The 13,522-nt window shown below is 33.6% G+C and overlaps 1 protein-coding gene across 2 annotated transcripts in view; it reads right to left on the bottom strand.

Moving 5' to 3' along the window:
• ptpn21 (protein tyrosine phosphatase non-receptor type 21) overlaps positions 1 to 13,522 on the bottom strand; it is a 38,830-nt gene that overhangs the window by 24,498 nt on the left and 810 nt on the right. For both annotated transcript variants that reach the window (XM_067367094.1, XM_067367095.1), the window contains exons 2-7: positions 12,395 to 12,680; positions 8,303 to 8,472; positions 8,124 to 8,221; positions 1,735 to 1,802; positions 1,565 to 1,635; positions 263 to 350 (exon numbers count right to left, since the gene is read on the bottom strand). In XM_067367094.1, coding sequence (XP_067223195.1) covers positions 263 to 350; positions 1,565 to 1,635; positions 1,735 to 1,802; positions 8,124 to 8,221; positions 8,303 to 8,472; positions 12,395 to 12,574 — 675 coding nt within the window. In that variant the 5' untranslated portion in view covers positions 12,575 to 12,680. The remainder of the gene's footprint in view (positions 1 to 262; positions 351 to 1,564; positions 1,636 to 1,734; positions 1,803 to 8,123; positions 8,222 to 8,302; positions 8,473 to 12,394; positions 12,681 to 13,522) is intronic.

The following is a 13,522-nucleotide window of genomic DNA, read 5'->3' as shown; positions in this document are numbered from 1 at the left end:
TTGTGTTCAGAAGATGAACAAAAGTCTTACGGGTTTGGAACGACAAGAGGATGAGTAAATGATCACAGAATTTTAATTTTTGGGTGAACTAACCCTTTAAGTCTATGCATTAATTTTGTGCACTTGTTTCTTGTTTTGACAACATTTGTACTGCATAATGCAAAACGTGTCAGGGGAATCTATTTTGAGGCAAACTATACATTTTCCTGTGTGTGGTTTTGAATTGCATAAAACAGATATGGGCTCTTATTTGCCGATTTACCTTCGCCTGGACACTCTCCTCACCGTAGCCCTCCATCTTCTCCACCTCCTGCATGTAGAGTAACTCCGCCTCTGGAGCAGACAGACCTCTAGGAAACAACACACACACACACATACCATCAGCTCTGAGATACCACAGCACAAAGATCACATTCAACAATGCGCCTGTCATCTGATCGTGATAATCAGACTCTTCCACATTCTTAAGGTGTATTACAAAAACAAACAACGTCAGAGAACTGCAATGCTTTCGTAGATTTCTTCCAAGAATCAGTAAAAGATATTTTATCTGCATGACATGCCAGCATAAGTACAAATGCGATAAGATTTTATACAACAGTTCCATAAATAAGATTGTGTTATATTTTAGTCAATATAGTCTGTTAGTATAGTTTGCCAGTGAAAATATTACATATAAAAGGCAGAGCAGAACTGTTTGTGCATCTCCGAGCAGCACTTTTCTGAGCAACATTTCTGAATAAAAACATGTTTTGAACCAATCAGGTGAAGAACCAATAGTTCAATGACCAATTCATGAAGAAAGCCATTTAGTTTTCATCTCAAAATACCCCACAGATCATTTATTATAGCTTGTCAAATTTGCCTGTGTGAGCAAAAACACATCAATTTTGTGTGTATCCCTTTAAATGCAAATGAGCTGCTGCTCCCGCCTCCTTTCCAGAAGAGGGTGGAGCTTTAACAGCTCAACAACAACAAAGCTGGAGAATCTCACGCAGCCAAAATGAGGAAAGTGTTCAGCCTTACATTGTTCAAACCGGAGTCGACCCTGATGGAGAGACTCAGGAAGAAGTTACAACTTTTAGACGTTTCTGAATGGTTAGTGGATAAATGTATGTAGTTGCTGTGGAGTTGATTCAACTCATCCACTAGCATGTGCCGTCATGTTCATCTTTTGTGTTGAATTGACCCTCGTTTGTGAAGCAGTCCGGCGTAAAATGACATCATGGCAACAACACTCTACAAAATGTGGCAAATATTTCAACATATTTCTCAGCCCTAAAGTGTGTCGAACACATGCAAATCTGCTCTGAAGGATCTTTTGAAACAACTTTTGCAGTTAAGCCAAGAGCATTTATGGTTTTCTGAGTCCAAAGAAGAGTCTGGTCATAAGTCATGTCAGGCATTTGACAACTGCCTTTGAAATCCTCCAACAGAAACCATCTGAACGCATCTGATAATCATGAATCCTCCTCACTGAACCTCCCTAAAACTGTGGCAAACTATCTCAATCTTTTCCAAATGGGAAAATAAGCACATTTCGCAGATGACTACAGCCTCTCACCGATAGTTTTGATAGAGCATGGTGACTTTTTGAGTGGCCTCTTCCACAACCCTCTCGTCCTGGATCCATGGCTGAGAACAGAGGAGAAACAGAGAGAATGAATGGGCTTATGAAATATCATGTTGTTTTTAAATTGAAAATAGAGACTGAAATGTTCAGTGATTACTCACCATTGGAAAAAGCACAATTTTCTGAAGGAATTCCTGGGATTCATATCGATTGAAGTCTCCAAGGTCAGCTGAAAGAAATGGATAAACTTATGTTTAGCGTTTGATTAAAAGCCTGCCCTCCAACTGATCAAAAGCCTGCCCTCCAATTAAACATGACACTGATTCTTTAATATGAATAAATTAATATTAATATTTCAGTTAATAATACCTTTATTTTATATAGCGCCTTTAAAAGTGGCTTTCTCAAAGCGCTTTACAAGAAAACATAAGAGAGAAAACAACACTCTTTAAATAGGTGTTAAAAAGGCAACTAGATGTACATTATCCAGGGTTATTATAGTTAACTAAAAAGCATTTGTTACTTGAAATATATGTTAATTGAAATAAAATACTTTTTCTTACTTTATTAAACTTTTCATTTGGTTTAATTTGAAAATAAGTAAAAAATTAACAAAACTATACATATCAAATAAATGTTTTAAATACAAATAAAAATGTTCAATTGATTTTCCAGTGCATATTTTTAACTTTATGAATAACAAAATAAATAATGTTTCAAATAAAAATGTTCAATAGAGAACACAGTTTTACCATCATTTTATGCAATGATGGTAAACTAAGTAAAACTTTTAAATATTAAACTAAAACCGCCAGTAGGTGGCAGCAAGTCAATGTTTTTATGAGTGAGTCATCGAGTCATTCATTCAGTAACGAAGAATTAGCTGTGAATGAATCGTTTACTCCCATGATTTGTTCAAAGCTGCAGAATTGTTCGCGAAACACAGATGTGTGTAGTAGTTCTGCTGTGGTTTTCGTTAGAACTATTATTTCATTGCAAAATAGAGTAAATACTGACAGTACTGTCTTTAAAATGTTCGTTTTGTTTTTTGACCTGTTGTATAATAATGCCACGTTTGCAGTCTTGTGAATATTTGGGAACAACTGCATTCTTGCTCGTTATCATCATTAAATACAAGAACTCACACAAGATATGTTTTTGTATCTGAGAAAATTTGAGTCTTAAATCGAAATTAATCCATTATCTCTGTCTATATTTGTTCTTCATGCGAGTAAGTGCTAAATCCCCACTTTTACAAAGGTGCACTGTCGAGAACGGCAGTAATTTAGAGCGAGACTGCACGCAATCTATCATATGCATGCTGCTTGTGTGGATAGAGTCATTTTTGACTGCAAATGATGAGGTAATTTGATTAAATGTACTGGATTTACAGCATTTTGGCAGTTAGAAAAACATGCTCGGTTTTAATAGTATTTTAAGGTAGAATTAAGTGAACTACTCAGCATTTTGTTTGCGTACCCCCTTTTGTCACCTCGCGTACCCCAGTTTCGGAACCACTGATCTAGATCATAGATGGAAAAGACCATTTACAGCCAATACAGGCAATTTACCATAGGAAATATATGGTTTATAAAGCATAGGTTGTGCCAAAAACCTAGGACTTTGTTCACCAAAGTTGTTTTTTGAAACAATCTCCAATATTTAACGAATTATTCGGTGGACAGCAGTGGTCCTAGAGGCTAGAGTTCTACCATGTGGTATGAACGTCGTGGGCGTGCGTGAAAAATCACGCAATACATGATCCTTTACACACGTGAAAAGCGCAAAGGCGTCCCCTGGTGGCAGATTTCTTTCTAATTTCTCACAGGCTTCTAGGGTCGTGAGTCAAATAGACCCACAGAGTTTCGTTACGTTCAGCCTCCATTAACCTTGTCTGATAGCTGCTCAAAACTCATTGGCCAATGGCGGACATGTTTTTTGAGATGCATCAGTGTCCTCTTAGAAAATCATGGCAAACAAAGACACTACATGCCAATTTCAAGTCAATCGAACTAACAATGAAGTGGTTATAGCCATTTCCATGTTTTTTTCCTGTTATAGTGTCACCAAATGGCCAGTTGCTGGCCAGTTCACGCGACCACAGAATGAGAAAATATCATTTCATTTACAGGTTATAGCCATTTTAGTAAAAGTGGCTCACGTTGAATGTTTTGGCGGCCCTTAGGGACCATGAATCAAAATTTCAACTTTAGTTTAATAATATTGACCATACAAATCTTGCTGCACTGGTTTGGTTCCGATCAGTCCAGAGACCTAGGACTAGTTTGCAAAAGTAGTTTTTTCAAAACATCCAAAATACCTGAAAATTTCGCTAGAAAGACGAGCAAATAGAAGGCATTTTGTCCATCTTAAACCAAGGATTCCAATGATATAAGACACTTGATCCTACACTACAACTTTTGACTGCTATAGCGCCCCCGTCAGGCCAATTGGGGCGAGCATTGGTGACATTGCCGACGATGTGAGTACTACCAGCCCTCAAAGTTTCAAGTCTCTACGACTAATGGTTTGGTCCACCTGATCACTTTGAGGGGAAAATGCTGATCCTTGGAAATTTTTAACAATTACAATAGAGTTTCAGCACTACGCGCTTGAACACCTAAATATTAACAAAAACTATATTAGTATCTAAATTATATTAAAATAACACTGCAATTATCTGAAAATGCACACAAGTTTAATACTTACTATTAAGGATTTATAAATGTTTTTAATCCTATCTAGTGATAGAGATGTTTGACTTATGAAAATACCAGTACATTTTTTTAAATGATTTTATTTTATCTTACTAATGACGATGCACTGAAGTTATGAATTAGATGTTGGGTTTAAAATGTAAAATGTGAGTTGACACTCTTGCAAAATCATATGCAATATTCAGGGCAATAGCACATCTAAATTTAGAAAAGCAGAGAGACGTTTTGTTATGGAAGGAATCGATTTAGCCTTTGTAACTGTAGTAGCTCAACATTAACAGCATGTCTAATCAGCCCGTTAGAAATGTTCACAGCTATGCCGACAATCCCAAGCATCACCGTCGCGTGAAGCCTCCTTACACAGCAATGCTGGTGCACAAAAATAACTCCTCACCTCATCGAAATGACACAAACCAAGTGAAGACAAAGGGCTTTTTTGACAGTGCAAATACAGTCGGGACATGATTTGTTTTATCTGGTTGTGACAGTGAGTGATGTTAACACACAGCCCAGTAACTGGTGCTGCCAGATATATCAGCGTATGAGATTCTTGTGTTGGGTAAAGTCGAGCCTGGCAGCACAGCTTGATATATGGTGCTCTGATTTTCTAGACTTACAGCCTGTTGTAATATAAAACCGTACCTTCATGATGGAGTATCTGGACCCATGAACCAGACACTGGCTAAGTGTTATCTTAAGAATGTTAAAGCAAATGTTCTCTTGCAACATCAAGTTATGACTGAGTCTCATAACGCCTTTCACATTATATAAAAGAGTAAAATAGACATGATTTTTAGTGGACCGAATACCTAAATCTGTCTTCAGAAGTTTGGAATAATTACGATTTTTTTGAAAGAAGTCTCTTATGCTCAACAAAGGCTGCATTTATTTAAAATTTAAAAATACAGTAAAAACAATAATATTGCAAAATATTATCACAATTTTAGGGCCTTATGATTTCAGCGATGCAGAAAACACAGATGGAATGGCAGAATCCAGTCAAATTTTTGATGAATAAATAATAAGTACGACACTTAAATCAAATCGCGAAATTACGGAAGAGGATTAGCCAAGCAATAATATAAAAAAAAAAAAAAACATTTCGAGATTAAAGTTGTTAAATTTTGAGAAAAAAGTCGAGATAAAATGTTGAGAATAAACTCGTTAAATTTTGAGAAAAAAGTCGAGATAAAATGTTGAGAATAAACTCGTTAAATTTTGAGAAAAAAGTCGAGATAAAATGTTGAGAATAAAGTCATTAAATTATGAGAAAAAAACTTGTTAAGTTTCGAGAAAAAAGTTGACATAAAATTGAGAATAAAGTCATTAAATTACGAGAAAAAAGTCGTTAAATTACGTGAACAAATTCGTTAAATTTAGAGAAAAAAAGTCAAGATAAAATGTTGAGAATAAAGTCATTAAATGAGAAAAAAGTCGTTAAATTACAAGAACAAATTCGTTAAATTACTTTTTTCTCGTAATTTAATGACTTTATTCTCATAATTTAATGAGTTTACTCTAAACATTTTATCGACTTTTTTCCTCTAAATTTAACGACATTTTTCTCATAATTTAATGAATTTGTTTTCGTAATTTAATGACTTTACTCTCATAATTTAATTAATTTATTCTCAACATTTTATCTCAACTTTTTTCTCGAAATTTAACGACCTTTTTTTCATAATTTAACAAATTTGTTCTCGTAATTTAATGACTTTTTTCTTGTAAATTAATGAGTTTATTCTCAAAATTTTATCTCAACTTTCTTCTCGAAATTTAACGAGTTTTTTCTTGTAATTTAACGAGTTTATTCTCAACATTTTATCTCAACTTTTTTCTCGAAATTTAACAATTTTTTTTCTCATAATTTAATGACTTTATTCTCAACATTTTATCTCGACTTTCTCAAAATTTAACAAGTTTTTTCTCGAAATGTAACAACTTTAATCTCGAGATGGTTTTATTTTTTCATTATAGCTTGGCCCTAATCCTCTCTTCCATACTAAATAGACTAGTGTCTATGAATATTAAACCTCAAAAAGACTTTAAATATGAATCATGCATGTTCTGCTCGTCTATGTGTGAATGAATGGCGTAGACGCGAAGTTTCATTTACCACACACACTGACTTAGGTAAAGTTGGTTTTATATTCGCACATTCAGACTTCTGATAAATTCAGACTTTCCAATAAATGTGCAATAGATTAATGTTTGCGAATTTTAAGCAGCGACATGATATTGACAACCAACACCATTTTTCACAGTCGATCAAAATAGGCAAGTATTGTTTTAATGGCATATTTACTTGTGAATGTCCACTGAATGTCCAATGTAGTGTGATTAACAAGACTATTGAATACGGATGTCCGAATGTGTGAATATAAAACCAACTTTACCCAAGTCAAACACTGAAGCACACATGATTTTATCCTCTGAATGCATACACTTCATCTCCAGAGTCACTTCATGGGCATTTTTCAGTTTCATTTGAGAAAACTATCGTCATAAACTCAAAGGTCTTCACTTAAAACCATCAAAATAAAGTTTGGTTTAACTTGAAGAAATTGCGACAGAAATATATTACTGTTGTACAGTAGAATTTAGCTACATCTCAGTTTAATAATAATACTAACACTAATAATTTTTTTAAATAATCACAATTTTTCTTCCATGTTTTAATTTGAACAGTAAAGCTCTGTTGAGCACTTTGTTTGATAAAAAAGTTTGCTTAATGGCATATGATTAAAAGATAAATTAATGTTTTATGCCTTCATCTGATTCCCAGAAAAATTAAAATACACAGCACAGAATTTCTGAAAAAGCAAAACATTTTATAGAAATAACATTTAAAATAATAATAAATGTTGTCATTTAATTATTTAGATATGCTTTTTGATTATTAAAATTATATTAAACCATTAAAATGGAATCCAGAAAACTTAAAACAGAAAACGTAGAATTTTGGTTAAAAATATACCAAATTTCAATTTAAAAAAATAAAACTTTTTGATGCAATTTTAATAAATTGTTACACTGTGTAAGTTTCATGATTTCAATTAATTAGACATGCTTTTTGATTACTAAAATTTAATTTAACCATTAAAATGGAGTCCAAAAAAAAAAAAAAAAAAAATTTTAACTGAAAAAAAGGAATCCAGACAAATTAAAATGGAAAAAACGGAATTTGGGAATAAATAAAATGGATTTCAAAATAACTATTTTCCATGCGAATACATTTTAAAATGTAATTTATTTCTGTGATTCAGCATCATTACTCCAGTCTTCAGTGTCACATGATCCTTCAGAAATCATTCTGATATGATGATTTGCTGCTCAAGAATCATTCCTGATCATTATCAATGTTGAAAACAGTTTTTGCTGATTCATATTTTTATGAAAACCATGACACACTACCATTCAAAAGTTTGAGGTAAGATAAAAAGAAATGAATCATTTGAATTCACCAAAGTCATGTTAAATTTATCAAAATGGAGAGTAAATCACTTTCACAAGTTTCTATTGTTCCTGCTGTTCATTGAACTACTATTAATAATAAACATTAACAAATCATTATTATTCCAAACTTTTGACAAACTCCACCTCAATCACTGTATATTTTCATTGAGTAAATGATGGAGTTTCACTTTTTAATGTACTTCTCCAAATGGAACCAACCGAAGAAAATATTAATATTACAAATGGCCCACACAAAAGATTTATGATAACTAAATCATCTGAAAATGGGGGCAGCGCAACATTAGACCTGCATCAATTAAAATATCTCAGTATATTCAAATACCTGAAATGCCAAACATATCAGAGGAAAAAAATACCTTGCACAGCCAAGCTGGCCAAATGGATGGCTTGCTCAATGGAGCATGGGATCTTCCCCTCCAGAACGTCCTTCTTCAGCTGGAGATAATACTGATATCTGCACGAAAAAACAGGAAGTGAGTAAAAGCGCTGTAACAGCACAAACGTGATCATTTTCAGTAATTTTCTTGTCCTTAACCTGGTTATCTCTTGTTGTAACTGGGTGACAGTCGACACGTAGAACACCACCCCAAAGTAAACGGTCGGCTCCAGTCCGTACTTGTCAAGCTGTTTCTTCAGCGGCTTCTCCAAATCAATCCATCTCTGCTGGTTTTGTTTGTTGTAGTACCAGAGGCTGAAATATGTTATCTGGGGAATGAACAGAATTTCACCGATTGTTCTTTTACTCATGAGAAACAACAGGCCGGCGAACATTCATGCACTTGACTTCAAAACAGTTTTTCTGGAGGTGAAAAAAAAAACAAAAAAAAACAAAACAAAAAAAAAAATCAAGAAATTGGTTTGGAAATGGATATTTGACCGCATTGTCCTGTGGTGTGACATCCTAAATTTCATCTAAAACTATTTATGCAATTCCCTTTAATTTTTATCAGCTCAAACTAATTGAAATACTACATACATGGAATATTTGTACTTTTACGTTCATGTCACACAGCATGATGGTCTCTGATCTGCAGAAAAAGCTAAAATTGTGACTAAAACAAGTGAAAAACTGACCAGCTACAGCATCTACTTTATGATTTCATATACATTTAACCTAAAATCCTAAAAAAATAAATAAATAAAAGACTTGTTATTTGCCAACTTTATATGCTAAAACATAAATCAGTCACACTTTAGATTAGGGTCCAATTTTCACTATTAACTATTACTAACTATTAACTATGACTTTTGCATCAATAAACCCCTAATTACTGCTTATTAATAGTTAGTAAGGTAGTTAAGTTTAGGTATTGGTAGGATAATGGGATGTAGAATATGATCATGCAAATTGCAGCATTAATGTGTGTTTTATAAGTAACACCCTAAAGTGTTACCATTTTTCCAATTAATTATGCTCCAAAAACTTTTACTGCCATTTGTATGACTCATATTAAGTCCTTAACTACATGCATGTGGTATTTCCACTTTCAAAAATTCATATTAAAGCACTATAATTGATCCATAAAATAGTTGAATGGTAATTAAAATGAGTGACCAGTTACAGTACATAAAACATACACATCTTATGCATTCATATACATTTAACCCAAAATCTTGATGTGGAACAAAAAATGGACATGATATCTGTCAACTTCAAAGGCTAAAACAAGCTGTTTTGATTTATTCTGTTTTAAGCTCAAATTTGCAAAAATCCAAACAAGCTGATTAAATCACTCACACACCTCAATCACTGACATGCAGTGTGATGAAGCAATACTTAATTTAAAACTATTTTAAACATTTTTTTCCACATTACTTCATATAATCATTATGCAATGCATGCGGTTTTTATGACTCATATTTAGTCAGAATACATGCATGCAATATTTGCAATTACTTTAAACAAAAAAGTCAAAGCAAAGGATTAAAATTGATCAGCAAAAATATAGCTAAATGATGATTAAAATATGGGTAACACTTTACAATAATGTCCCATTAGTTAATAGTATCTAATGCAATAACAATGAGCAATAAATTTATTAATTACACTATTTATTAATCTTTTTTAATGTTAAATATAGCTGTTAGTTAATGTTAGCTATTAACAGATGCAACATCTGATTTTAATAACATATTAGTAAAGGCTGAAATTAACATTAACAAAGATTAATGAATGCTTTAGAAGTATTGTTCATTATCAGTTCATGTTAACTAATGTAGTTAAAGGATTAGTTCACTTCAGAATTAAAATTTCCTGATGATTTACTCTCCCCCATGCCATCCAAGATGTTCATGTCTTTCTTTCTTCAGTCGAAAAGAAATTAATGTTTTTGAGGAAAACATTCCAGGATTTTTCTCCATATAGTGGACTTCACTGGGGTTCAACAGGTCCAAATGTCAGTTTCAGTGCAGCTTCAAAGAGCTCTACATGATCCCAGACGAGGAATACGAGTCTTATCTAGAGAAACCATTGGTCATTTTCTAAAAAAAAATAAATAAATAAATAAATCTTTATATATACACACTTTTTAACCACAAATGCTCATCTTGCACTGCTCTGTGATGCTCCACACATGACGTAATCATGTTGGAAGGGTCACGGTAGACTTGTGCCGATATTCGGTAATGCGATATGTCGCGATAATGAATATGCACAATATTGTTATCGTAAAATACCGTAAATAATAATTTATTATCAATTATTACATTTTTTAGAATGCATTTAAAAATACTTTCCCCATCAACCGTATACAATGCAGAACACCGGAGTATTCTGCGTCAAAGGGACACACACTCAGATGTAAACAAGCCCAACATGCATGAGAAGCACATGACGGAACGAGTGAAGGAGACGTGCTGAATGAAACTGCGCGTTCACTCTCTGACAGCAGAGGGCACTGACGGAACAGCAGAAATGCAGCAGTTACCCCGGAAACCCCATAAACAAAACAACTGCGCTAGTGAGGTTTTTAAAATGCCTCAAACATATATTTAATCTGGACTACAACATGCCCTAATGATTAGAAATGTTCTGATTATGTGTTATTGTTCAGTAAAACTTAAAGACATACGGCTTCATTAGTTAACATGTTAATTCATTATTACCAAACTGACAATGAAAAATACTTATAAAGCATTAATTATTATTAGTTAATGTTAATTTCTTACTGTTTAATAACATTACTAAAATCAAAATAACTTATTTAATGGACCTTACATAAAACTAACAATGATCAGTTGTATTTCTTAAGTAACATTAACAAAAAATAATACTTTCTGTAACAAATGTAGCTATTGCTCAATCTTAGTTAATGCATTAAAAAAATGAGACCTTACTGTAAAGTGTTTCCTCTTGTTCTTTATAGTGTACTTCTTTTGCACTTTAATCTGTTTGAAAATTTTACCTTATTTTTTTTGTGTGTATTATTGTATTTAAACATTCAGTTATTTTTGTTATTACAAAAAGAGTTCTTAAACCACTTTTTTTAATATCGTGATAATACCGTATACCGTGATAAAGCTTCAGCAATTAATCGCAACATGAAAATTTGATACCGTCACATGCCTAGTCATGCGTGACGTAGACGGAAGTACCGATCCAGTGTTTACATAGTGAACATAGAAAGACTAAGTCAAACGGCCTTTACAAAAAAAGGTTAAACAACAATATCAAATTATTTTGAAGTTGGAGGAGAAAATGACATCACGAACGTGACCTTTCCAACATGATTACGTAATGCATGGAGCATCACAGAGCAGTGCAAAACGAGCATTTGTGGTTAAAAAGTATATCATTTTTATTTTTTTTTAGAAAATGTCCGATGGTTTCTCTAGATTAGACTCTTATTCCTCGTCTGGGATCATGTAGAGCTCTTTGAAGCTGCACTGAAACTGACATTTGGACCTGTTGAACCCCAGTGAAGTCCACTATATGGAGAACAATCCTGGAATGTTTTCCTCAAAAACCTTTATTTCTTTTCGACTGAAGAAAGAAAGACATGAACATCTTGGATGACATGGAGGAGAGTAAATCATCAGGAAATTGTAATTCTTTAACTACTGTTAACAATTGCAACCTTATTGTGAAGTGTTACCAAAATGGGTGAAAAATCTGAAACGAAATATACGCTTTACCTCATGCATTGCATGATATACATATAATCTACAATCTTGAAGCTAAACTGGACATGATATTTTGTCAATTCTAATATGCAACTGTCATAGTTCTGCTTTAATCTCACTCTTCTAAAATCCTGCAAGCACACAATTAGCTCCCACTGATTAAATCACTGTTCTAATGAACTTTAGGCAACTAAAAGCCACAGTATACACTCTCATGTGTTGGCACTGGGTGATTCTCATACAACATCTGGCGATCTACATCTAGATATGATAATCTGACTTTGCAGCAACATTCAGACTGCATACAAATGAAGTGCACTTAGTCCAGGCTGAATTCTTGGCACACACGCATTTAGGGTGTTTGACAGCATTTTGGTTGCAGTCCTAGAATAGCCTAGACTCCAGACGGCACCAGCGAGCTAAAATAAACACACGCCCATGGTGTGTTAAGGTGATTTCGACCAGATTAAACCAAGTAGTAGCCAGGGGACGTCCAGCAACCTACCTCGCGTAACTCGAGTCTCTGCGCGACTGCCTCCAGACATTCCTGGCCCGTGCTCTCCACCGAAAGCGTGAACTCCACATACTCGCCGTTGAGCAGCTGTATGCGGGTGACCAGGCAGCTTTTGCTGGACACCGTGTATCTTCTGGTTCTCTTGAGTTTTAATCCGAACGGAAGGGGCATGTTGAACCTTCCTCGAGCAGAATGATTCGATTCAGCTTTTCTCTGCGCTTAATCCATGGAGAGGTGCTGGATTATACAGGGCTCCACAAGACAAACACATGAGTCCCTGGATAAAGAAACAGATTTACAGTGATAGCACTATTTATCTGCTCAGCAGTGGGTCACAGATAAAAGGCAAAAAAACAATGCAAATAATAAAATGCAACTATGCATAGTTAGAAAAAGGTTTCCAAATTGTACGCTTTCCATATCTTTTATTGTTTGAACCCAAATTCATCTATCAATAAGCAATATTAACTTAGTTTTGTTCTGTTGTTGTTTATGCATTTACAAAATGCCTTGTCATGGCTAATTAATTCAATTAAATTCATTTGAATAGCGCTTTTCACAATGCATATCGTTTCAAAGCAGCTTTACAGAAAATGCATGTCAACATTACAATTTAGAGAATGCAGTTAGCTAATAATGTAATAATTTAGGCAATTTAATTTAAAATCACTGTTAGCAGTTTAATTGAAGGTAGAAGCAATGAGCTCCTGGAAATAATGAATTACATATTAACAATAATTAGGATATATAGAGATTTGGGAATGTGCAATAAATGCATTTATTTAAACCTATTTTAGAAGCATGACATGAAACAAATTTAGATTTAGTTAGAAAAAGCTTACCAAATTTTACACTTTCTTTACGCATATCTTTTATTGTTTGAATCCAAATTCATCTGTCACTTAGTAATATGACAAATACTGATGCAAAATTAACTTAGTGTGTTTCATAAACAACACTTCTATGGTTATCTTGTCATGGCTAATTAATATTAATAAATGCATTTATTAAAACCTATTTTAGAAGCATGACATGAAACAAATTTACATGTAAAACAAAAAAAAGGAAGCTGTCATGCAGCAATCAGTCTGCTCCCTTATTTAAACTGAAAACTTGATT

This window comes from Chanodichthys erythropterus, chromosome 18 (assembly GCF_024489055.1).
Source record: "Chanodichthys erythropterus isolate Z2021 chromosome 18, ASM2448905v1, whole genome shotgun sequence".
Lineage (NCBI taxonomy): Eukaryota > Metazoa > Chordata > Actinopteri > Cypriniformes > Xenocyprididae > Chanodichthys > Chanodichthys erythropterus.
This window is presented reverse-complemented; position numbering and strand designations above follow the sequence as displayed.